The following is a 23,977-nucleotide window of genomic DNA, read 5'->3' as shown; positions in this document are numbered from 1 at the left end:
ACTGAGCATTGAACTCACAGTCCGTCAGCCTGTAACTGAGCACTGATCACATAGCCTATCAACCTATAAGTGAGCACTGAACACACTGACAGTCAGCCTGTAACTAAGCACTGAAAGCACTGACTGTCAGGCTGTAATGGAACACTGAACACAGCCTGTCATCTTGTAACTGAGCATTGAACTCACAGCCCGTCAGCCTGTAACTGAGCACTGATCACATTGCCTGTAAGCCTGTGACTGAGCACCGAACACACTGACTGTCAGCCTGAAATGGAACACTGAACACACAGACTGTCAGCCTGCAACTGAGCACTGAACACAGGCTCTCACGATGCAACTGAGCATTGAACTCACAGCCTGTCAGCCTGTAACTCAGCACTGAACACACAGGCTGTCAGACTGTATCTGCGCACTGAACACACTGACTGTCAGTCTGTAACGGAGCAATGAACACACTGACAGTCCGCCTGTAACTAAGCACTGAACACACAGCCCATCAGCCTGTAATGGAACACTGAACACATAGACTGTCAGCCTGTAACTGAGCATTGAACACACAGACTGTCAGCCTGTAACTGAGCAAAGAACACACAGCCTGTAACTGAGAACTAAACACACAGCCCATCCAAATGTAACTGAGTACCGAACACAGCCTGTCAGCTTGTAACTGAACACCGACCACACAGGCTGGTAGTGTGTAATTGAGAACTGAACACACAGATAGTCAGCTTGTAACTGAGCATTGAAAACACTGACTGTCAGCTTGTAACTGAGCACTGAACACACAGACTGTCAGACTGTAACTGAGTACTGAACACAGTCTGTCAGCCTGTAACTGAGCACTGAACACACAGCACATCAGCCTGTAACTGAACACCAATCACACGGACTGTCAGCCTGTAACTGAGCACTGAACACACTGACAGTCCGCCTGTAACTAAGCACTGAACACACAGCCCATCAGCCTGTAATGGAACACTGAACACATAGACTGTCAGCCTGTAACTGAGCATTGAACACACAGACTGTCAGCCTGTAACTGAGCAAAGAACACACAGCCTGTAACTGAGAACTAAACACACAGCCCATCCAATTGTAACTGAGTACCGAACACAGCCCGTCAGCTTGTAACTGAACACCGACCACACAGGCAGGTAGTCTGTAATTGAGAACTGAACACAAAGACAGTCAGCTTGTAACTGAGCACTGAAAACACTGACTGTCAGCTTGTAACTGAGCACTGAACACACAGACTGTCAGACCGTAACTGAGTGCTGAACACAGCCTGTCAGCCTGAAACTGAGCACTGAACACACAGCACATCAGCCTGTAACTGAACACCAAACACACAGCCTGTCAGCCTGAAACTGAGCACCGAACACACAGCCTGTCAGCCTGAAACGGAGCACTGAACACACTGACTGTTAGCCTGTAAGTGAGCACTGAACACACAGCCCATCAGCCTGTAACTGAACATCAAACACACTGACTGTCAGCCTGTAAATGAGCACTGAACACACTGTCAGACTGTAACTGAGCACTGAACACACAGCCTGTCAGCCTGTAACTGAGCGCTGAACACACAGAATGTCAGCCTGTAACTGAGCACTGAACACACAGACTGTCAGCCTCTAACTGAGCACCAAACACAGGCTGTCATCCTGTAACTGAGCATTGAACTCACAGCCCATCACCCTGTAACTGAGCACTGATCACATAGCCTGTCAGCCTGTAACCGAGCATTGAACACACTGACAGTCAGCCTGTAACTAAGCACTGAACACACAGACTGTCAGCCTGTAACTGAGGAAAGAACACACAGACTGTCAGACTGTAACTGAGCACTGAACACACAGCCCACCAACCTGCAACTGAACACCAAACACACAGATTGTCAGTCTGTAACTGAGCACAGAACACACAGACTGTCAGCCTGTAACTGAGCACTTAACACACAGACTGTCAGCTTGTAACTGGACACTAAACACACAGATTGTCAGCCTGTAACTGAGCACTGAACACCCAGACTGTCAGCCTAACTGAGCACCAAACACAGGCTGTCATCCTGTAACTGAGCATTGAACTCAGAGCCCATCAACCGGTAACTGAGCACTGATCACATAGCCTGTCAACCTGTAACTGAGCACTGAACACACTGACAGTCAGCCTGTAACTAAGCACTGAACACACTGACTGTCAGCCTGTAACTGAGCACTGAACACACAGGCTGTCAAACTGTATCTGCGCACTGATACACTGACTGTCAGACTGTAACTGAGCACCACACACATTGCCTGTCAGCCTGTAACTAAGCACTGAGCACAAAGCCTATCAGCCTGTAACTGAGCAGTGAACACACATCCCATCAGCCTGTAACTGAACACCAAACACACTGACTGACAGCCTGTAAAGAGAACTGAACACACTGACTGTCAGCCTGTAACTGAGCATTGAACACACAAAAATGTCAGCCTGTAATTGAGCACTGGACACACAGACTGTCAGCCTGTAATTGAGCACTGAACACACAGCCTATTAACATGTAACTGAGCACTGAACACACTGGCTGTCATCCTGTAACTGAGCATTGATCTCACAGCCCGTCGGCCGGTAACTGAGCACTGATCACATTGCCTGTAAGCCTGTGACTGAGCACCGAACACACTGACTGTCAGCCTGAAATGGAACACTGAACACACAGACTGTCAGCCTGCAACTGATCACTGAACACAGGCTCTCACCATGCAACTGAGCATTGAACTCACAGCCTGTCAGCCTGTAACTGAGCACTGAACACAGGCTCTCACCATGCAACTGAGCATTGAACTCACAGCCTGTCAGCCTGTAACTGAGCACTGAACACACAGGCTATCAGACTGTATCTGCGCACTGAACACACTGACTGTCAGTCTGTAACGGAGCAATGAACACACAGACTGTGAGCCTGTAAATGAGCACAGATCACACAGCCTGGATTAGTGGTGCTGGAAGAGCACAGCAGTTCAGGCAGCATCCAAGGAGCTTCGAAATCGATGTTTTGGGCAAAAGCCCTTCACAGCCTGTCAGCCTGTAACTGAGCAAAGAATACACAGCCCATCAGCCTGTAACTGATCACCAAACACACAGCCTGTCAGCCTCTAACTGAGCACTGAACACACAGAATGTCAGCCTGTAACTAAGCACCGAACACACAGATGGTCAGCCTGTAACTGAGCACCAAACACAGGCAATCATCCTGTAACTGAGCATTGAACTCACAGTCCGTCAGCCTGTAACTGAGCACTGATCACATAGCCTATCAACCTATAAGTGAGCACTGAACACACTGACAGTCAGCCTGTAACTAAGCACTGAAAGCACTGACTGTCAGGCTGTAATGGAACACTGAACACAGCCTGTCATCTTGTAACTGAGCATTGAACTCACAGCCCGTCAGCCTGTAACTGAGCACTGATCACATTGCCTGTAAGCCTGTGACTGAGCACCGAACACACTGACTGTCAGCCTGAAATGGAACACTGAACACACAGACTGTCAGCCTGCAACTGAGCACTGAACACAGGCTCTCACGATGCAACTGAGCATTGAACTCACAGCCTGTCAGCCTGTAACTCAGCACTGAACACACAGGCTGTCAGACTGTATCTGCGCACTGAACACACTGACTGTCAGTCTGTAACGGAGCAATGAACACACTGACAGTCCGCCTGTAACTAAGCACTGAACACACAGCCCATCAGCCTGTAATGGAACACTGAACACATAGACTGTCAGCCTGTAACTGAGCATTGAACACACAGACTGTCAGCCTGTAACTGAGCAAAGAACACACAGCCTGTAACTGAGAACTAAACACACAGCCCATCCAAATGTAACTGAGTACCGAACACAGCCTGTCAGCTTGTAACTGAACACCGACCACACAGGCTGGTAGTGTGTAATTGAGAACTGAACACACAGATAGTCAGCTTGTAACTGAGCATTGAAAACACTGACTGTCAGCTTGTAACTGAGCACTGAACACACAGACTGTCAGACTGTAACTGAGTACTGAACACAGTCTGTCAGCCTGTAACTGAGCACTGAACACACAGCACATCAGCCTGTAACTGAACACCAATCACACGGACTGTCAGCCTGTAACTGAGCACTGAACACACTGACAGTCCGCCTGTAACTAAGCACTGAACACACAGCCCATCAGCCTGTAATGGAACACTGAACACATAGACTGTCAGCCTGTAACTGAGCATTGAACACACAGACTGTCAGCCTGTAACTGAGCAAAGAACACACAGCCTGTAACTGAGAACTAAACACACAGCCCATCCAATTGTAACTGAGTACCGAACACAGCCCGTCAGCTTGTAACTGAACACCGACCACACAGGCAGGTAGTCTGTAATTGAGAACTGAACACAAAGACAGTCAGCTTGTAACTGAGCACTGAAAACACAGCACATCAGCCTGTAACTGAACACCAAACACACAGCCTGTCAGCCTGAAACTGAGCACCGAACACACAGCCTGTCAGCCTGAAACGGAGCACTGAACACACTGACTGTTAGCCTGTAAGTGAGCACTGAACACACAGCCCATCAGCCTGTAACTGAACACCAAACAGACTGACTGTCAGCCGGTAAATGAGCACTGAACACACTGTCAGCCTGTAACTGAGCACTGAACACACAGCCTGTCAGCCTGTAACTGAGCACTGAACACACAGACTGTCAGCCTCTAACTGAGCACCAAACACAGGCTGTCATCCTGTAACTGAGCATTGAACTCACAGACCATCACCCTGTAACTGAGCACTGATCAAATAGCCTGTCAGCCTGTAACTGAGCATTGAACACACAGACTGTCAGCCTGTAACTGAGCATTGAACACACAGACTGTCAGCCTGTAACTGAGCACTGAACACACAGCCCATCAGCCTGTAACTGAACACCAAACACACAGCCTGTCAGCCTGAAACTGAGCACCAAACACACAGCCTGTCAGCCTGAAACTGAGCACTGAACACACTGACTGTTAGCCTGTAAGTGAGCACTGAACACACAGCCCATCAGCCTGTAACTGAACACCAAACAGACTGACTGTCAGCCTGTAAATGAGCACTGAACACACTGTCAGCCTGTAACTGATCACTGAACACACAGCCTGTCAGCCTGTAACTGAGTACTGAACACACAGAATGTCAGCCTGTAACTGAGCACTGGACACACAGACTGTCAGCCTGTAACTGAGCACTGAACACACAGACTGTCAGCCTCTAACTGAGCACCAAACACAGGCTGTCATCCTGTAACTGAGCATTGAACTCACAGCCCATCACCCTGTAACTGAGCACTGATCAAATAGCCTGTCAGCCTGTAACTGAGCATTGAACACACAGACTGTCAGCCTGTAACTGAGCACTGAACACACAGACTGTCAGCCTGTAACTAAGCATTGAACACAGACTGTCAGCCTGTATCTGAGCACCAAACATAGACTGTCAGCCTGTAACTGAGCACCAACCATACAGCCTGGCAGCCTGTAACTGAGCACTGAACACACAGCCTGTCAGCCACTAACTGAGCACTGAACGCACAGCCCATCCGCCAGTAACTGGGCACCAAACACAGGCTCTCATCCTGTAACTGAGCATTGAACTCAGAACCCATCAGCCTGTAACTGAGCACTGATCACATAGCCTGTCAGCCTGTAACTGAGCACTGAACACACTGACAGTCAGCCTGTAACTAAGCACTGAACACACTGTGTGTCAGCCTGTAACTGAGCACTGAACACACAGGCTGTCAAACTGTATCTGCGCACTGATACACTGACTGTCAGACTGTAACTGAGCACCACACACATTGCCTGTCAGCCTGTAACTAAGCACTGAGCACACAGCTTATCAGCCTGTAACTGAGCAGTGAACACACATCCCATCAGCCTGTAACTGAACACCAAACACACTGACTGACAGCCTGTAAAGAGAACTGAACACACTGACTGTCAGCCTGTAATGATCATTGAACACACCGACTGTCAGCCTGTAACTGAGCATTGAACACACAAAAATGTCAGCCTGTAATTGAGCACTGGACACACAGACTGTCAGCCTGTAACTGAGCACTGAACACACAGCCTATTAACATGTAACTGAGCACTGAACACACTGGCTGTCAGCCTGTAACTGAGCATTGAACTCACAGCCCGTCAGCCTGTAACTGAGCACTGATCACATAGCCTGTCAGCCTGTGACTGAGCACTGAACACACCGACTGTCAGCCTGAAATGGAACACTGAACACACACAGACTGTCAGCCTGCAACTGAGCACTGAACACACTGACTGTCAGCCTGTAACTGAGCACTGAACACACAGACTGTCAGCCTCTAACTGAGCACCAAACACAGGCTGTGATCCTGTAACTGAGCATTGAACTCACAGCCCGTCAGCCTGTAATTGAGCACTGATCACATACCCTTTCAGCCTGTAACTGAGCACTGAACACACTGACAGTCAGCCTGTAACTAAGCACTGAACACACAGCCTATCAGTCTGTAACTGAGCACTGAACACACAGCCCGTCAGCCTGTAACTGAGCACTGAACACACAGCCTGTCAGCCTTTACTTACTACTGAACACATGACTGTCAGCCTGTAACTGAGCACTGAACCCACATACTGTCAGCCTGTAACTGAGCACTGAACCCACAGCCCGTCAGCCTGTAACTGAGCACTGAACACACAGCCTGTCAGCCTTTACTTACTACTGAACACATGACTGTCAGCCTGTAACTGAGCACTGAACCCACAGACTGTCAGCCTGTAACTGAGCACTGAACATGCAGACCATCAGCCTGTAACTGAGCACTGAACACACTGACTGTCAGCTTGTAACTGAGCACTGAACCCACAGACTGTTAGCCTGTACCCTAGTGAATGTGTATTAATAAAGCTATGTGTCATGTACACAGGCTGGTAGTCTCCAAGTAAGTGCAAAGTGAGTACATGCTCAGAAAGCAGGCTAAGAGCCAGAATCATGCTGGCCTTGCCAGAGATGTCCACATTCCATGAGTGAATTAGTATGCATCCTCTGTAGTGTGTGTGTGCGCGTGTGTGCATTTGTATGTGTGAGTATGTGTTCAAGTGTGTGTGTGTGAGAGAGAGAGAGAGAGAGAGAGAGAGAGAAAGAGAGAGAGCAAAGTGTCCATTATACCACCAATTTTGGTGTCATTCACAAACTTACCAAACTCCTCCTATATTCTCACCCAAATCATTTACATAATGACAAATATAAGTGGTCCTAGTACCGATCCCTGCAGAACACCATTGGTCACAGGCCTCCAGTTCAAAAACAAACTTTCACCACCACGCTCTGCCTCCTACCATCAAGCCAACTTTGTATCCAATTGGCAAGCTCACACTGAATCCTATGGGATCTAACTTTACTAACTGGTCTACCATATGGAATCTTATTAAAGGATTTACTAAAGTCCAAGTAAATAACTTCTACCACTCTGCCCTCATCAATCCTTTTGGCTAATTCTGCAAAAGACTCAATCAATTTTGTGTGACATGATTTTCCACACACAAGGCTATTCTGGCTATCCCTAATCATTCTTAGCCTCTCTAATGCATCTAAAAGCTATCTTTCAGAATCACTTCCAACAAACACACCCTCTACTGATGTCAAACTCACAGGTCTATAGTTTCCAGACTTCTCCTTACAAGACAATGTTAGCCCCTTCCAGTCCTCTGGCACTTCACCTGTGGTTATAGACGATACTAATACTTCTGCTAGGGTGCCCACAATTTCCTCTCCAACTTCCTATAATATCCTAGGATACGTTTGAGCATGGGGTGTGTTGGATAGAAGTAAAAATGAAGTTCTGTGATGGGGTAGAAAACAGGAGAGATCAAATGATAGAAGAGTTGGTCCTCCAGGGTCAATGGGATGGGGTAGAAAAAGAAACAAAAGATGTAGATTGAATGGCCACTTTGCAGAAAACCTCAGGTGAGTGTGTAAAATGTCTTGCCACGCCATTTGGAGTCAACCACATTGCTGTGGGTCTGGAGTCGCATGTAGGCCAGAGGGGTGAAGGCAGCAGATTTCCTTCCTTAAAGTGAACCAAAGGGCTTCTCCAACAATTAATAATAGCTTTCTTGGTCACCATGACTGAGACCAGCTTTATATTGAAGAATGTTTTTATGAAATTGAATTTAAATTCCACTAGCTGCTATGTTGGGCTTTGAACTCATTGCTCAAGAGCATTAGTTCGGGTCTCTGGTGGGCTAGTCATGACTACAATACAACCTCCTCCAAGCATTTCAAGGGATAATGTATAAAGGCGGGAAAATGGAATTGAGATAAAGCATAGTCATGAACCAGGTCAAGGGTCTCATTTTATTTGCAACGTGCCAAGTTACCTCACTTTCTCCTTTGCATCTTCAAACGATTCAGCAACAAAGTAGATTGGTTGGAATTTAGTGATTGGATATTTCTGATCAACTGTCTTTACTGGGTCAAAGGGACGCAGTTCTGGTTCATTTGTTAGGCAATACTGGAAAGGAAAATGTCATTCACTTAGACTGGTGCAATTTCTACTGTAAGCATGAGCACAGAAAGACAAACATCTGAGAGGGAAGGGCAATGGAAAACAACTGACCTGCAGCTCTCCAAAGGATGACAGTAGCCCTGCGCCATATGCCTTAATCTCGGTATTCTGCTTACAGAGACCGAACTCCACTGTGAACCAATAAACCTGTGAATCAGAACAGGAAGAGGATCTAGTCAGCAGGATCTGGGCTGGCAAACTACATTATCAAACTGACTCGTCTGGGAACACCTGTAGCCAGAGCTCTTCACTAAGATTGTGTGGGAAAATGCTGAGAGCAAAACTGGATATTTGGAGTTACATTTTCAAAAGAATTATTTCACTGGATGTGGGCAGGCATGCATTTACTTGCCCAAAGAGCAGTTATGAAATAAGCACACTGCTGTCTACCAGGCCAGGTGCCCTCCCAATGCCAAGATATGCAATAATGTCAGTGCTTGACAATATCTCGGATGTGAATTCCCCAGTTTCAGCCAGACTTCTGAATGAGGCAAACAGTATTCTGAGAGACCTTGGTCCCTCAAGCGTGGCTGAGCCTGCATGAAATCATTTGGCATGTAATCCTGATGGTGACATTCATCCTATTATCTGACAGCCACCATGTGTAAGGTTGAGTTTGGAGATGAGGCAGTTGTTTTTATGAGGAGAGACTGAGTAGACTGGGGTTATATTAGACCAGAATTCAGAAGAATGGGGGTGGGGGGGAATCTAATAGAAATATGTAAAATTATGAAAGGAATAGATAAGGTAGAAGTAGAGGAGATGTTTCCACTGGTGGGTGAAACTTGGACAAGAGGACATAGCCTCAAAATTAGGGGGAGCAGATTTAGGACTGAATTGAGAAGGAACCTCTACACCCAGAGGGTTGTTAGTCTATGGAATTCCCTGCCCAGGGAAGCAGTTAAGAAATCCTCATAGAATGTTTTTAAAGTTAAGGTAGATAGATTTTTGAACAGTGAAGGAATTAAGTGAAGGAATTAAGGGTTACGGTGAGCGGGTGGGTAAGTTGAACTGAGTCTACGAAAAGATCTTGATCTTATTGAATGGTGGAGCAGGCTCGAAGGGCCGGATGGCCTATTCCTGTTCCTAGGATTATTAGGGAATTTCATCCTGGTTTATCAAGGTGATCACGTGCCCCAATACCACCACTTAAAGAGAAGCAAGCGTGTATTTGTGCTTGGGGTGCAATTGTTTTCAGATTGTTCAAATGAAGATGAATTTGATGCAAATCAATCTGAGATATATATTGCCCATATGTGTCAGATATCTGGTTTGGTGAAAGGATGTGTATTTTTAAAATTCTTATCCAATGTGATAGATGAAAATATGAACCAGGGATCCAATGACAGGACATTTAGGACTGAGATGAGGAGAAATCTCTTCACCCAGAGAGTGGGAAGCCTGTGGGATTCTCTACCACAGAAAGTGGCTGAGGCCAAAAATCAAATGTATTTACAGAAGGAGTTAGATTTTGATTTTAGGGTTAAAGGGGTCAAACAGTATGGGGGAGAAAGTGGGAATAGTGATTGAGTTGGATGATCAGCCATGATCATACTGAATAATGGAGAAGGCTTGAAGGGCCTAATGGCCTACTCCTGCTCCTACTTCCTACGTTTTGATGACTCATGCTCATTTCTCCTCAGGGTCCTTTGCTCTCCTCTTCGTTACTTTTTTAATGTCAAAGTACATTATGATGAGGAAAAAGAGCATAAATTAGTTTGCTGATGTCTTCCTCATGTCTGCTTAAAGTCATCTTCCTGAAAGGTCATCAACCTGGAAGCAGCTGTCTTCCTTTGAAGTACTATTCTGTTTCCCTTCATCACTGTAGATTCATTTGGTCTGCTATTGGATGTTGTTCATAGTTTTGAGCATGGAGTCCTTACCTGGTCCTGGGGCAACTCCTAAGAGTCGAGAGTGTGGTGCTGGAAAAGTAGAGCAGACCAGGCAGCAATCTGAGGAGCAAGAGGATCTACGTTTCGGGCAAAAGCCCTTCATCAGGAACCAAGGTTAGGTGTTTTCCAGCACCACACCCTCGACTCTGATCTCAGCATCTGCAGTTCTTGAAACTCCTAAGAGGTTAGGGTCAACTACCCATGTGGGCTGATATGTTCCCAATAGCATTTCTGCCATACTGGAGTTGACCAGTGTCTGAAAAAGTGGTATTACATGGTCCGAAATCTAAAGGAATAGATAAAGCTTTAAATTTATATGGTAACTTTGAGGATGACAGAGCATTCCAAAGTACTTTATGGATAACAAGCTATTTTTGAAGCGTACTCACTGTTGTAATGCAAAAAACAGTGGAACCAGCCACATCCCTGAAACAACAATATGACCATTACCAGATATCTGCTTTTTATCAATGTTTCCTGGGAGATAAATATGGGTCAAGGCACAGGAGAGAACTTGCCTGGCTTTCTTTAATTAGTGACCTTGGGACCTTTTACGTCCACTGAAGAAGGAAGGCAGGCCACTCATCCCATTACATCTGTGCTTGCTCTCTGTGATACTGTTTGAATTAATCCAACCAACCGCATCACCCTAAAGCCTTTCCCTGCAGCCGACAAATCATCCCTTTCTGGCAATTCTCCAATTCCCTTTTGAAAGCCATGACTGAATGTGTCTCCACAACACTCTCAGGTAGGACATTTCAGATCCTAACCATAAGATTACAAGGTCATAAGATGTAGGAGCAGAAGCTGGCTGTTGAGTCTTTCTGTTCTGCCGTTCCATGAGGTAATGGCTGATCTGAGAATCCTCAACTCCACTTCCTAACCTCTCTGCACACCTCTTGATTCATTTTTGAATGAAAATCTATTTATCCCTTGAATGCACTTAATGACCTAGTCTCGACAGCCCTCTGTGGTAAAGAATTTCACAGACCTAATAGCCTCTGAGACAAGAAATTTCTCTTCAGCTTTGTCTTAAATGTGTCTCCCCTTATTCAGAGAGTAGGCCCTCCAGTCCTAGTCTCTCCCAGGAGATACCTACTGCATTGAGGAGGTGTTATCAAGCAGCATCTCCTCAGCAATAGCCTGCTCACTGGTGCCCTGTTTGCATTCTGACAGGGCCACTTAGCTCCTGACCTCATTATGGCCTTGTTTCAAACATGGACAAAGCAGGAGAATCTGAGAGGGGAGATGAGAGTGACTACCCTTGACATCATTCTTTACCTCGGAGAGTTGTGGAGGCTCAATTATTGAGCAGGGTCAAGATAGAAATCGATGAATGTCTGGAGACTAATAATCACATCAAGGAATATGGCGATAGTACAGGAAATGAGGTAGATAATCAGCCATGATCTAATTGATAGGCAAAGCAGGCTTGATGGACTGAATGGCCCACCCTTGCTCCTATGGGTTTCTAACCTGACATCTGTCACATGCCCCTTTTTTCCTGCTACGTCTAACTCCTAACCACTTTTGTCATCTAAGGGGTGGTTCACAGAACAGCACAGAGCCTCCTGAGATTTGCGATGGCACTCTCTGTGTAGTGATCCCATCCGTCTGACCCTCATTCAGAGCTCAGGAGAACAAACCCACTCTGCTGCTGGTCCCAGCTGCTGCAGTTTAAAGCATTCATCACTTTGAAGCAATTGATGCTGTTGTTCTCATTATTTAATACCCAGCTCATAATTACCAAGGCTTTAATTCTTTAATTGTTTGATTTTGTTTCTACGTCCCATTGAGGCTGAAAGGCATGGGATAATGATACATAATTGCTTAACCTTTAAGATACTGCTTCCAGGCTGTTCCTGGGTTAGATTAGAAAGGCTACAGTCTCATCTTAATGGCAAGTCAACAGATTTCCTTCAGATAACAGGCTGGACACTTAAAATTGATGTTTTATACTCTGCTAGCAAGTGTTACTCTGTTTTAATGCTAATTTTAACTTTATTACAACTTGGAATACACAGGGGCTTCCAATTTACCAATGTCCACCTTACAAATGCTTATATTTACCAACAGGATGCCATGCAGGGGAGCAATTTTAAAGATCCAACATACAAAAGTTGCCTAACTTACAAACGGCTACTTTATATTGTCATGTTTTATGTTCTGGCTCACGTACAATTCAAGTTACAAACAGAATGGAACCTGATTGCATCCTGGGAGCTGCTGGGTTTTCTCTTGAGAATTTTACTGAAGGTTGTTTATTCTACCACAACATACAACTTATCGATATTTCCCTGTGTATCACCTGAAGAAGTATGGATATGTTTTTAAAATTAATTCATATAGTTTATTCATGTTTATTTGTGCGAAGTGTCATTATCAAGGTCATCTCTCCTAATTGTGCTTAACCTCAATGGCTTGTGAGACCTTTTCAAAGGAATAGTCCTTTGTTAATAATCAACCACATTGCTGTGGGTCTGGAGTCACATGTAGGCCAGACCAGACCAGGTAAGGATGGCAGATTTCCTTCCCTAAAGGACGAGTGAACCAGATGGCTTTTAAAGGAAATTGATAATGATTGCGTAGCTACACTTTATTTATGGATTTTTAAAAATTGAATTCAAATGTCATCGATCATTGGTGGAATTCAAACCATGGCCCCACAGCATTAGAGCATTGGCCCTTTCGGGCATGACATCTGCTGTCATTACCAGGTCTAAACCATTCATTACTCGACATCCCCAGCAATGTGGTTTAATCTTTCTTGCCCTCTGAAATGGCTGAGCAGGCCACTCTTTTCAATGACAATTAGGGATGGATTACAAGTGCTGGCTTTGCCAGTGGTGCTGACATCTCGTGAAAGAATAATGGAAAAAGATTATGGGTGGCATAGTGGCTCAGTGGTTAACGCTGCAGCCTCACAGCGCCAGGGACCTGGGTTTGATTCCAGCTTCGGGCGACTGTCTATGTGGAGTTTACATATTCTCCCTATGTCTGTGTGGGTTTCCTCCCACGGTCCAAAGATGTGCAGGTTAGGGTGGATTGGCCATAGGAAATGTAGGGTTATAGGGTAGCGGGAATGGGTCTGGGTGGGACCCTCCTCGGACGGTTGGTTTAATTGTCCCAGGTCCTGAACCATGCAGGCATTGGCAAGAAAGTTGGGAGATTTGTGTGGGATCAGCAGTGAGGAGTTCTCACGGTCAAGAGCAAAACATCCCATTTCCTAACCAGAGGTGTTGATGGGTGAGATGAGATTCTGAGCAGTGAGAAGCTTATCAGTACGCATTAACACCATAATTTGGTCACCGCTCCTCACTGTTATACAGTTTCCAATTTTCCCAGATAGAAACCAGAGGGTGACAATCCTTGATATGAAAGTCCAAGCAGGTACCTGGTGACTCCAGCTCACTGCTTGCTCCTCCGACTCCATATCACTTACTGACTTCACATGCAATGCTTCTTGGACAGTGAGTGCACAGTACCCCCTTCTCCATCCAACAGAATCTCGAGGACCCCTCTGTGCGAAGTGGGATGCTATTGCCCACTATCAGCAGCTCTAGGGCAAATAAAATGAACTGTGCCAGGCTTTAAAGATGGAACTGGTGCCAGGAAGCCCAGGCAACTGGCAACAGCTCTGCCCGCAATGAGCGGGAAAACATACAAGCCGTGCACTGTAGTGGCAAGGTACGCAGCTATTGAGGCAGGTTTAGGATGTTTGAGCCACAGGCTGGGGCTATTTTCCCTGGAATGCTGGAGGCGGAGGGATGAACTTACAGAGATTTATGAAATCATGAGAGGCATTGATAGGGTGATTAGACAAGGTATTTTCCTCAGGGTTGGGGGGAGTCCAATTTTAGAGACACAAGTTTGAGGTGAGAGGGGAAAGATGTAAAGGGGACCTAAGGAAAAATATTTTCAAGCAGAGGGTGATGGATGTATGGAATGAGCTGCCAGAAGAAGTGGTGGAAGCTGGTTTAATTATAACATTTAAAAGGCATCTGGATGGGTATATGAATAGGAAGGGTTTAGAGGGATATGGGCCAAATGCTGGCAAATGGGACTAGGTTAGTTTAAGATTTCTGGTCTGGAGTTGGACTGAAGGTCTGTTCCTATGCTGCACAGCTCTACGACTCTATGATTCTGTTTCTGGGAGATAACTCACCAGGACTCATAGAGAGAAACCCTCCAGGAAACCGCCAAAATAGACACAAACCAATTTCTGGGTAAGATTCAGCCCATTGTATGTCAACAGAAGTGGACAATTCTAAGGTTGTTTCTAACCCACTATGACAGGAAGAGCAGAAACAATAATCATAGAATACAATCCCTCTAGTGTGGAAACATGTCATTTAGCCCAACAAGTCCACACTGACCTTCCAACAAGTACCCTGCCCAGACCCATTCCCCTATTACTTTACATTTACCCATGACTAATGCCTGAAGAAGGGCTAATGCCCGAAACGTCGATTCTCCTGTTCCCTAGATGCTGCCTGACCTGCTGCGCTTCTCCAGCAACACATTTCCATCTCTGATCTCCAGCATCTGCAGACCTCATTTTCTCTCCATGACTAATGCCCCTAACCTACACATCCCGGAACACTATGGGCAACTTAGCATGGCCAATTCAGCTAACTTGCGCATCTTTGAAGCGTGGGAGGAACCTGGACAGAATCCATGCAGACACGGGAAGATGGGGAAACTCCACACAGACAGTCGCCTGAAGCTGGAATTGAACCCGGGTCCCTGGTGCTGTGAGACAGCAGTGCTAAACACTGAGCCACCGTGCCCATTTGGAGCACTACTGGCAAAGCATGTTGCATTTTAAATCCTGTTAATGGTGATTTTGTACATTTTGTCAATCAATTATTTTAAAATTCTGACAAAGTATTTGGAACAAAGAAACAAACTATTCAACCAACTGCCCCAAGCAAGAGTTTCTGCACCACAATAGTCTCCTTCCATTTCTCCAAGTTCCCCTCCAAGCCAGTCACCATACTGACTTGGAAATATATTACTGTTTCTTCACTGTCACTCGGTCAAAATTCAGGAACTCCCTTCCTATCCGCATTGTAAGCATCTCTGCATCAAGTGAACTGCAAGGGCTCAAGAAGCCAGCTCACTATCACCTTCTCAAGGGCAGTTAGGGAGGTGAAATAGATGCTAGTCCAGCCAGCAATGACCATGTCTCAAGATTAAATCAAATAAATTGTATCTTCCTACCTGTTTCTTCCCACATGTGTGTCTAGATTACTTTTTAATTAATTTGCTTCGATCATTCTTTGTGAGAGCGACTTCTACATTCCCAAAGTTCTCTGAGTGGAAAAGTTTCTGGATTGCTCTCTGGATTTATTAGAAACTTAGAATATAGGTGCAGGTGTAGGCCATTTGACCCTTCAAGCCTGCACCACCATTCAATATGATCATGGCTGATCATGCTCTCTCAGTATTCCATTCCCATACCCCTTGATCCCTTTAGCCACAAGGGCCATGCCCAGCTCCCTCTTGAATCTATCTAATGAACTGACCCCAACAGCTTCCTGAGGGAGAGAATTCCACAGGTTCACAACTCACTGAGTGAAGAAATTCTTCCTCATTCAGTCCTGAATGGCTTATCCCTTATTCTTAGATTGTGACTCCTAGTTCTGGACTTGCCCAACATCGAGAACATTCTTTCCACATCCAGCCTGTCCAGTCCCATCAGGATTTTATATGTTTCTATGAGATCCTCCTCATTCTTCTAAATTCAGATAGTACAAGCCCAGTCGATCCAGTCTTTCCTCATGTGTCATTTCTGCTATCCCGGGAATCAGTCTGGTGAACCTTTGCTGGACTCCCTCATGAGCAAGAATATCCTTCCTCAGACTAGAAGACCAAAACTGTACACAATATTCAAGATGTGGCCGTACCAAGGCCCTGGATAAGGCTGTCTTATATTGATAGCCTGTAGTATTGGTCCTTCCCATAAGTGTAAATATCTTTTGTATGTTCTACCTAATCAAACATTAAAGATATCTTCAGCTCATTCCAAAGACTTTCATCTTCTGGAGAAAACAGCCCAAGCTTGTCCATCCAGCCATTGTTCAATCTTTCCAAATAGGCATAAGCTTTCTGTTCTGGCCATTCCAGTAAATCTTTTTCACCCTTACTTCAGTTCATTTTATAATATGCAGACCAAAGTGGCTCACAGATCCTGTAAAATAGAACTGCAGAAAGTTGTCAGGAGTCTCCAGACAGTCTCTCCTGCCCAAATGGTCTGTCTCATTGTTCATGCTCCACAAAATTTGTGGCCTCCAGATCTAATTCTCTCAGTGTATCCTCCTATCCATTTCTCCCACATCTGTGCACTCCAGTGATCAGGTAAAATTTACATTACAGACAGACAGAAATGAAACGAGACTTCCTACATACCGTAGCAATCTTCTCAACATATTCATCCGGAGCACCCAGAGATGCAAGTCCTATTTCCTGCAAGAATAGGGAATGACAAACAACAGTTATTTAGTAAAAGGCATTGACAAGTTGGACACAAGATGAAATTAGAAGATGGCCATTCACAGGCCCCTGTTAATTGAACATTAAATCATAACAGTGTTTATATCACCCTTCTCCCACCCAACCACAGAACCTCTACCGTGGACCTTACATTTTACTTTTGTCCTACAGCAACAGCTTGCAATTATAAAGCAGGTTTAACATTGAGAAACCATGTCGTTTCATGTATTCAGGCAAAAAAAAGGCAACGGGGAGACACTAGGACAGGCAACCAAAAAGAGATCAAAGAGATGGATTTTTACAGAGAATCTTAAAGGAAAGGGGAAAAGAGAATCAGCAAAGTGGTTTAGGGAGAGAATTCCAGAGATTTAAAGGTTGAGGCATGATTGGGGGAAGGGAACTTGAAGCTGTGTTTCTTGACTTGTCATAGTTTAACTTAAAGATCCACACATCTATAACATTCGAGGCTATGAGGGAAAGTGGGACTAGTGTAGGTATTTTAGGCAGTACAGACCTGATGGGCCAAGGGTCTTTTCTGTACTGACTCTATGATTCATCCCCTGTAAATCCAAGTATCTCTAGGATTCCCTCAGAACTCAGACCCTGACAGCAGTGACAATGTCTGCAGCTCCGCTGGAAGTAGTTTGAATGACTCCCCAACTTCCAGTACCGACCACCACGCTCCAGGTGTGTTCTGACCAGAGAATTGTCCAATCAGCCATTCTGCGGAAGGAGGTCCAGGGGTAATTCTTTTCTTCAACAACCTTGCTTCTGGGATTTAGCCCATGGGTGATAATTCCCCAGCTAAACCTCTCCCAGTCTGATTTTGACCAACAATCTCCATTACCACCAACACAAACGGCTGGAGCATTGTGCACAGCTTTATTCTCCTTATCTAAACAAGGATGCATCTACCAGGGAGGGAATACCACACAGATTCACCTGACTAATCTTTGTGGTGGTGGGATTGCTTTACGAAGAGATATTTAAGAACCTGGGCCACATTCTCCAGCGTTTTCAAGAATTAGAGGAGATCTCATTGCAATTTACAAATTCTTTATGTGGTTTGTCATGGTGGATGGGGAAAGCTGTTTTCCCAAATTATAGAATCTCTCAGAAGAGAAAACATCTTTTCTACAAGCACCTTGTCAAGACCTCACAGGATCTTCTATGTTTCAATCAAGGCACTCTTCTAAACTCAAGTGGATACTAGCCTACTCTGTCAAGTCTTTCCTTCTAAGACAACTCGCCCATTCCAGGTATTAATCTGGCAAACCCTGAACTGAACTGCTTCCTTGACACATACATCTTTCCTTTAAAAAAAAGAGACCAACTCTGTGCACAGTACACTAGCTGTGTCTCACCAATGCCCTATATAGCTGAAGCATAATCTCTGTACTTGTGTATTGTATTCCCCTTGCATTAAGCTATAACATTCTAGTAGCTTTTCTAATTACTTGCTGTACCTGCACACTAACCTTTAATGATCCATACACAAGGACACAAATATCCCTCTGCATCTCAGGGCTCTGCAATCTTTTAGCATTTAGATAATACACATTTTTAAATTGTTGTCTTGCCAAAATGGACGATTTCACATTTTACCACGTAATGTAATCCATTTGCAAGATCTTTGTCCATTCACATAGTACATATCCTTGCAGCTTCATTATGTCCTTTTCACAAATTACTTTCCTATGTATCCATGCAACATTAAATAAATTTAACATTCGTAACATCGGTTCCTTCATCCACGTCATTTATATAAATTATAAATAGTTGAGGTCCCAACGTTATTCCTTGTGGTACACCACTCATCACACCTTGCCAACCAGAACATGACCTACTTCTTTGCACGCTCTGCTTCCTGATGGCCAGCCAATCCTCTATCCATGCCAATATGTAACCCCCCACACAATAAGCCTTTATTCTCCAAAATAATATTTGGTGTGGCACTTTATCAAATGCCTCCTGTAAACCAAAGTACAATACCAGTTTCACCAGTTTCATTAGTTTACATTTACCATTAGACCATAAGCAATAGGAACAGCAGTCCACCATTGAGCCCTCGAGCTTGCTCCACCATTCAGTCCAATCTTGGCTGATCTGACATTCCTCATATCCCATCTTATCATGGCTGCACACTGGACTTCTCCAAAGAACTTCAAGAGATTTATCATACATATTCTCTATTTCACAAACAAGACCAGAAAGTGCTGAAAAAGCTCAGCAGGCCTGGTAGCATCTGTGGAGAAAAATCAGAGTTAACGTTTTAGGTCAAGTGACCCTTCCTCAGAACTTCCCCAGTTCTGAAGAAGAGTCACTCGATCCGAAACGTTAACCTTGATTTCTCTCCACAGATGCTGCCGGACGTGCTGAGCTTTTCTAGCAATTTCTGTTTTTGTTTCTAATTTACAGCATCCGCAGTACTTTCAGTCTCATTTCACCAAACCTTTGAAGTTTTAAAACTCTATAGAATTATTTCCTTTTTAAAAGTCTCTAAAGAAACATTTACTCTCAATTTTTACATTTCTAGCTAGCTTCCTCTCACACATTAATTTTTCCTCTTTATTAATCTGCACCTTTAGTGACCTATCCGTTAATCTAATTTGCCAATTAATTTCAGCCATTCTGCTTTCACGTCCACATAATTTCCTTAATTTAAAATAACAGTCTTGGATCCACTCTTCTCTCTCTTAAACTGAATGTAAAATTCAATCATATTATTGTTACTGCTCCCCAGGAGGGGAGGGATGTGCCTGTATTATGACTTTTCCATTCATTAATCCTCCCTCATAGCACAATGTTAGGTCTAGCACAGCCTGCTCTCTGTTTGACTCCAGAGTGTAAAGTTCCAGAAACACTGAGAAGATTCTATGAATGATTTATCTGGGTTACCTTTACTGAAATTTCTATTCAATATGTAAATTAATTCACCCATGATTACAACAGGCCTTTCTCATAAGCTGTTTTTATTTGTTTCCTTTATTCTGTTACTCTTGTGGAGCTTTACATTACTCCCACAAGAGACATCTTGCCTTTATCATTTCTCAGCACTTCTACATCCTGGTTTCATGAACTTTGGTTATCTGTCTGTCTTGCGTCAATACCATTTTCATGGTGAATCAGTGGAATTCTCAGTCCCAGAGGGTGTGGAAGCTCAATCATTGAGCAGGTTCAAGACAGAAATCGATAGCAAGGTTTGTGAAGGTTTGTAGCTCAGGTTGAGGTTTAGGGTGTAGGTTTGCTCGCTGAGCTGTAGGTTTGATATCCAGACGTTTCATTACCTGGCTAGGTAACATCATTAGTGGCGACCTCCAAGTGAAGCAAAGCCGTTGTCTCCTGCTTTCTATTTATATGTTTGTCCTGGATGGGGTTCCTGGGGTTTGTGGTAATGTCATTTCCTGTTCATTTTCTGAGGGGTTGACAGATGGTATCTAGATCTATGTGTTTGTTTATGGCGTTCTGGTTGGAGTGCCAGGCCTCTAGGAATTCTATTCAGCCCTCGCTTAGCCTGTCCCAGGATAGATGTGTTGTCCCAGTCGAAATGGTGGGTTTTTTCATCCGTGTGTAGGGCTACGAGGGAGAGAGGGTCGTGTCTTTTTGTGGCTAACTGGTGTTCGTGTATCCTGGTGGCTAACTTTCTTCCTGTTTGTCCTACGTAGTGTTTGTGGCAGTCCTTGCATGGAATTTTGTAGACGACGTTGTTTTGTCCATGGGCTGTACTGGGTCTTTTAAATTTGTTAGTTTTTGTTTGAGAGAAACTAACAAACTTAAAAGACCCAGTATAACCCATGGACAAAACCAACGTCGTTTACAAAATTCCATGCAAGGACTGCCACAAACACTACGTAGGACAAACAGGAAGAAAGTTAACCACCAGGATACATGAACACCAGTTAGCCACAAAAAGACACGACCCTCTCTCCCTCGTAGCCCTACACACGGATGAAAAAACCCACCATTTCGACTGGGACAACACATCTATCCTGGGACAGGCTAAGCAAAGACATGCCAGAGAATTCCTAGAGGCCTGGCATTCCAACCACAATGCCATAAACAAACATACACCTCTAGATACCATCTGTCAACCCCTCAGAAAATGAACAGGAAATGACATCACCACAAACCACAGGAACCCCATCCAGGACAAACATATAAATAGAAAGCAGGAGACAACAGCTTTACTTCACTTGGAGGTCGCCACTGATGATGTTACCTAGCCAGGTAATGAAACGTCTGGATATCAAACCTACAGCTCAGCGAGCAAACCTACACCCTAGAAATCAATAGGTCTCTCGATGCTAATGGTCTCAAGGGATATGAGATAGCAGATGTAGGTGATCAGCCTTGATTTGCTTGAATAGAGGAGCAAGTTTGATGGGCTGACTGGCCTACTTTTCCTTCTATTTCCTACGTTCTCTTCTGTCACTGTCATTTACTAAAGTAGGCTGTTAGTTTCAGCACGGGCTCCTTCAGCACAGTTAGACCCCAGTGAATGTATTGAAGAAGGTCTAAAGCCTGCTGAGTGCCTTACTGATTGGGGTCGATAAATCTAACAGCAGGATGTATGCCTCCTTTGATGTGGTTGAAGCTCATTTGGCACTGGGAAGTGCTGGAGAAACTCAGTCAATCTAGTATTATCTGTGGAGAGAGAAACAGAGTTAATGTTTCAAGTCTGGAATGATTCTTCAGAGTTCAGACTTCTGAAAAAGAGTCATACCTGACTAGAAACATTAACTCTGTTTCTTTCTCCATAGATGCTGCCAGACCTGCTGAGTTTCTCCAGCACTTGTGGTTTTTATTTCAAATTTTCTGCATTTGCAATATTCCAGAGAATTGCACTAATGTTCCAATTGCCCTGAATTCAAATCCAATTAGTAGATAAATGTGGAATCAAAACACTAATAGTGATGATGATGTAAATATCTCGATTGTTGTAAAACCCCATCTGGTTCACTAATACCCTTTCAGGAAGGAAATCTGCCATCCTTACCTGGTTTGGCCTACACGTGACTCTAGAACAACAGCAATGCAGTCGATTCTAAATAGCCTGAGCTAGTCAATCAGGTCACAGGGACTTAGGGCTGGGCCATAATTCTGCCCTTGCCAGTAATGCCTCAAAATAATTTTTAGAAAAATAGCTCAGTTAGTCACTTAGTTCAAGGGCAATTGAGGGTAGTTAGTAAAGACTGGCCTTGACATTGTCTCTCACATCACATGAATGAAAAGAGGAAAGAGTGTGACAGAGAGAGAGAGAGAGAGAGAGATAGAGAAACAACAAAAACCATTATTCTTCAAATCAGTTTTCTTCATGTCAAGACTTTGAAACATTCCAGGATGTAGTTTGAAATATGTTGCACTGACCTGTGAAAATTGGGCAAATTTTGGATCAGCAAAGAGTGGCACATGCCCTAGCAATTCATGACACACGTCCCTAAAGATGGGAAGAAACACACAAATGAGTAACAGCATTCAAGTCTTCCCAGGAGCAGGGCCTACTGTACTAAATGTCATGACAGATGTGAAGAAGGTCACACAAAAATGTAAGCCATGAACTGTGAGCCTTTTCTGGATGGATAGAATTAAAGAGCAGAGAGCTTATGGCAAACTTACAATGAAAATACTTACAATGGACATACATTAAGCCCACACTTGGAATAACTGTGAATAATTCTATTGCAAAAATATTTTGGAGGCATTGGAGAAGGTGCAAACATATATCTATAAGGATGATACCAGTACCAAAGGGTTTTAACCACTGCAGTAAGTTGTGGTTCTGTTCGCCGAGCTGGAAATTTTTGTTGCAAACGTTTCGTCCCCTGTCTAGGTGACATCCTCAGTGCTTGGGAGCCTCCTGTGAAGCACTTCTGTGGTGTTTCCTCCGGCATTAGACAGGGGACGAAACGTTTGCAACAAAAATTTCCAGCTCGGCGAACAGAACCACAACAACGAGCACCCGAGCTACAAATCTTCACCCAAACTTTCAACTGCAGTAAGTTGACTTGCAGGGGGCCTGCCCATAGAGTTATGGTGATAGAAATCTACTGCACAGAAAAGGTCCTTCAGCCCATCAAGTCTGTGCTGGTCACAAACAATGACCTCACTATCCTAATCTAATTTCCCAGCACTTGGCCCATAGTCTTGTAAGACTTAGCATCACAAGGGCATATCTAAACACTTCTTCAATGTGATGAGGGTTTCTGCCTCTCCCACTCTTACAGGCAGTGAGTTCTAGATTCCCATCACCCTCTGGGGAGAAAGCTTTTCTTTAGAACCCCTTCTCGTACTTAAATATATCCCCCTGGTCATTAGTCCCTTCACCAAGGGGAAACACTTCTTCCTGCCTACCCTATCAATGCCCTCCATAATTTTGTCCACCTCAATCGTGTCCCTTCTCAATTTCCTCTGCTAGGTGGAAAACAACCCCAGTCTGTCCAATCTCTCTTCATAACTCCAGCCCAGGTAACATCCTGATAAATCTGTTCTGAGGAAAGGTCACTGGACCTAAAACATTAATTCTGCTTTCTCTCCACAGATGCTGCCTGACCTGTTGAAGTTTTCAGCAATTGCTGTTGCATTTCTGATTTTCAACATTTGTCTTTTTTCCATAGAACCCACACAGTGTGGAAACAGACCCTTTGGCCCAACCAGTCCACACCAACGCTCTGAAGAATAACCCACCCAGACCCATTCTCCTACCCGATATTTACCCCTGACTAATGCACCAAATCTACACACCCCTGAACATTGTGGGCAATTTAGCTTGGCTAACTCACCTTGATCCGCACATCTTTGGACTGTGGGAGGAAACTGAAGCATCTGGAGGAAACCCACGCAGACATGGGGAGAATGTGCAAACTCCACACAGACAGTCACCCGAGGCTGGAATCAAACCCAGGTCCCTGGTGCTGTGAGGCAGCAGTGCTAACCACTGAGCCACCGTGCTGCCCCTTTTTCATTCTGGTAAATCTC

The 23,977-nt window shown here is 44.6% G+C and overlaps 1 protein-coding gene across 2 annotated transcripts in view; it reads right to left on the bottom strand.

The window, feature by feature from the left end:
- The window catches only part of pah (phenylalanine hydroxylase), a 141,209-nt gene that overhangs the window by 36,886 nt on the left and 80,346 nt on the right, over nucleotides 1–23,977 (bottom strand). For both annotated transcript variants that reach the window (XM_043708757.2, XM_043708756.2), the window contains 4 exons: nucleotides 22,370–22,439; nucleotides 16,919–16,975; nucleotides 8,667–8,762; nucleotides 8,428–8,561 (listed from right to left, as the gene is read on the bottom strand). In XM_043708757.2, the coding sequence (XP_043564692.1) occupies nucleotides 8,428–8,561; nucleotides 8,667–8,762; nucleotides 16,919–16,975; nucleotides 22,370–22,439 (357 nt within the window). The remainder of the gene's footprint in view (nucleotides 1–8,427; nucleotides 8,562–8,666; nucleotides 8,763–16,918; nucleotides 16,976–22,369; nucleotides 22,440–23,977) is intronic.

The sequence above is a fragment of the Chiloscyllium plagiosum genome, unplaced genomic scaffold (genome assembly GCF_037043375.1).
Source record: "Chiloscyllium plagiosum isolate Xiang-an unplaced genomic scaffold, Cpla_swu_hap1 HiC_scaffold_19, whole genome shotgun sequence".
Classification (NCBI taxonomy): domain Eukaryota; kingdom Metazoa; phylum Chordata; class Chondrichthyes; order Orectolobiformes; family Hemiscylliidae; genus Chiloscyllium; species Chiloscyllium plagiosum.
Note: the sequence above shows the minus strand (reverse complement) of the source record. Positions and strands in the feature narration are given on the sequence as shown.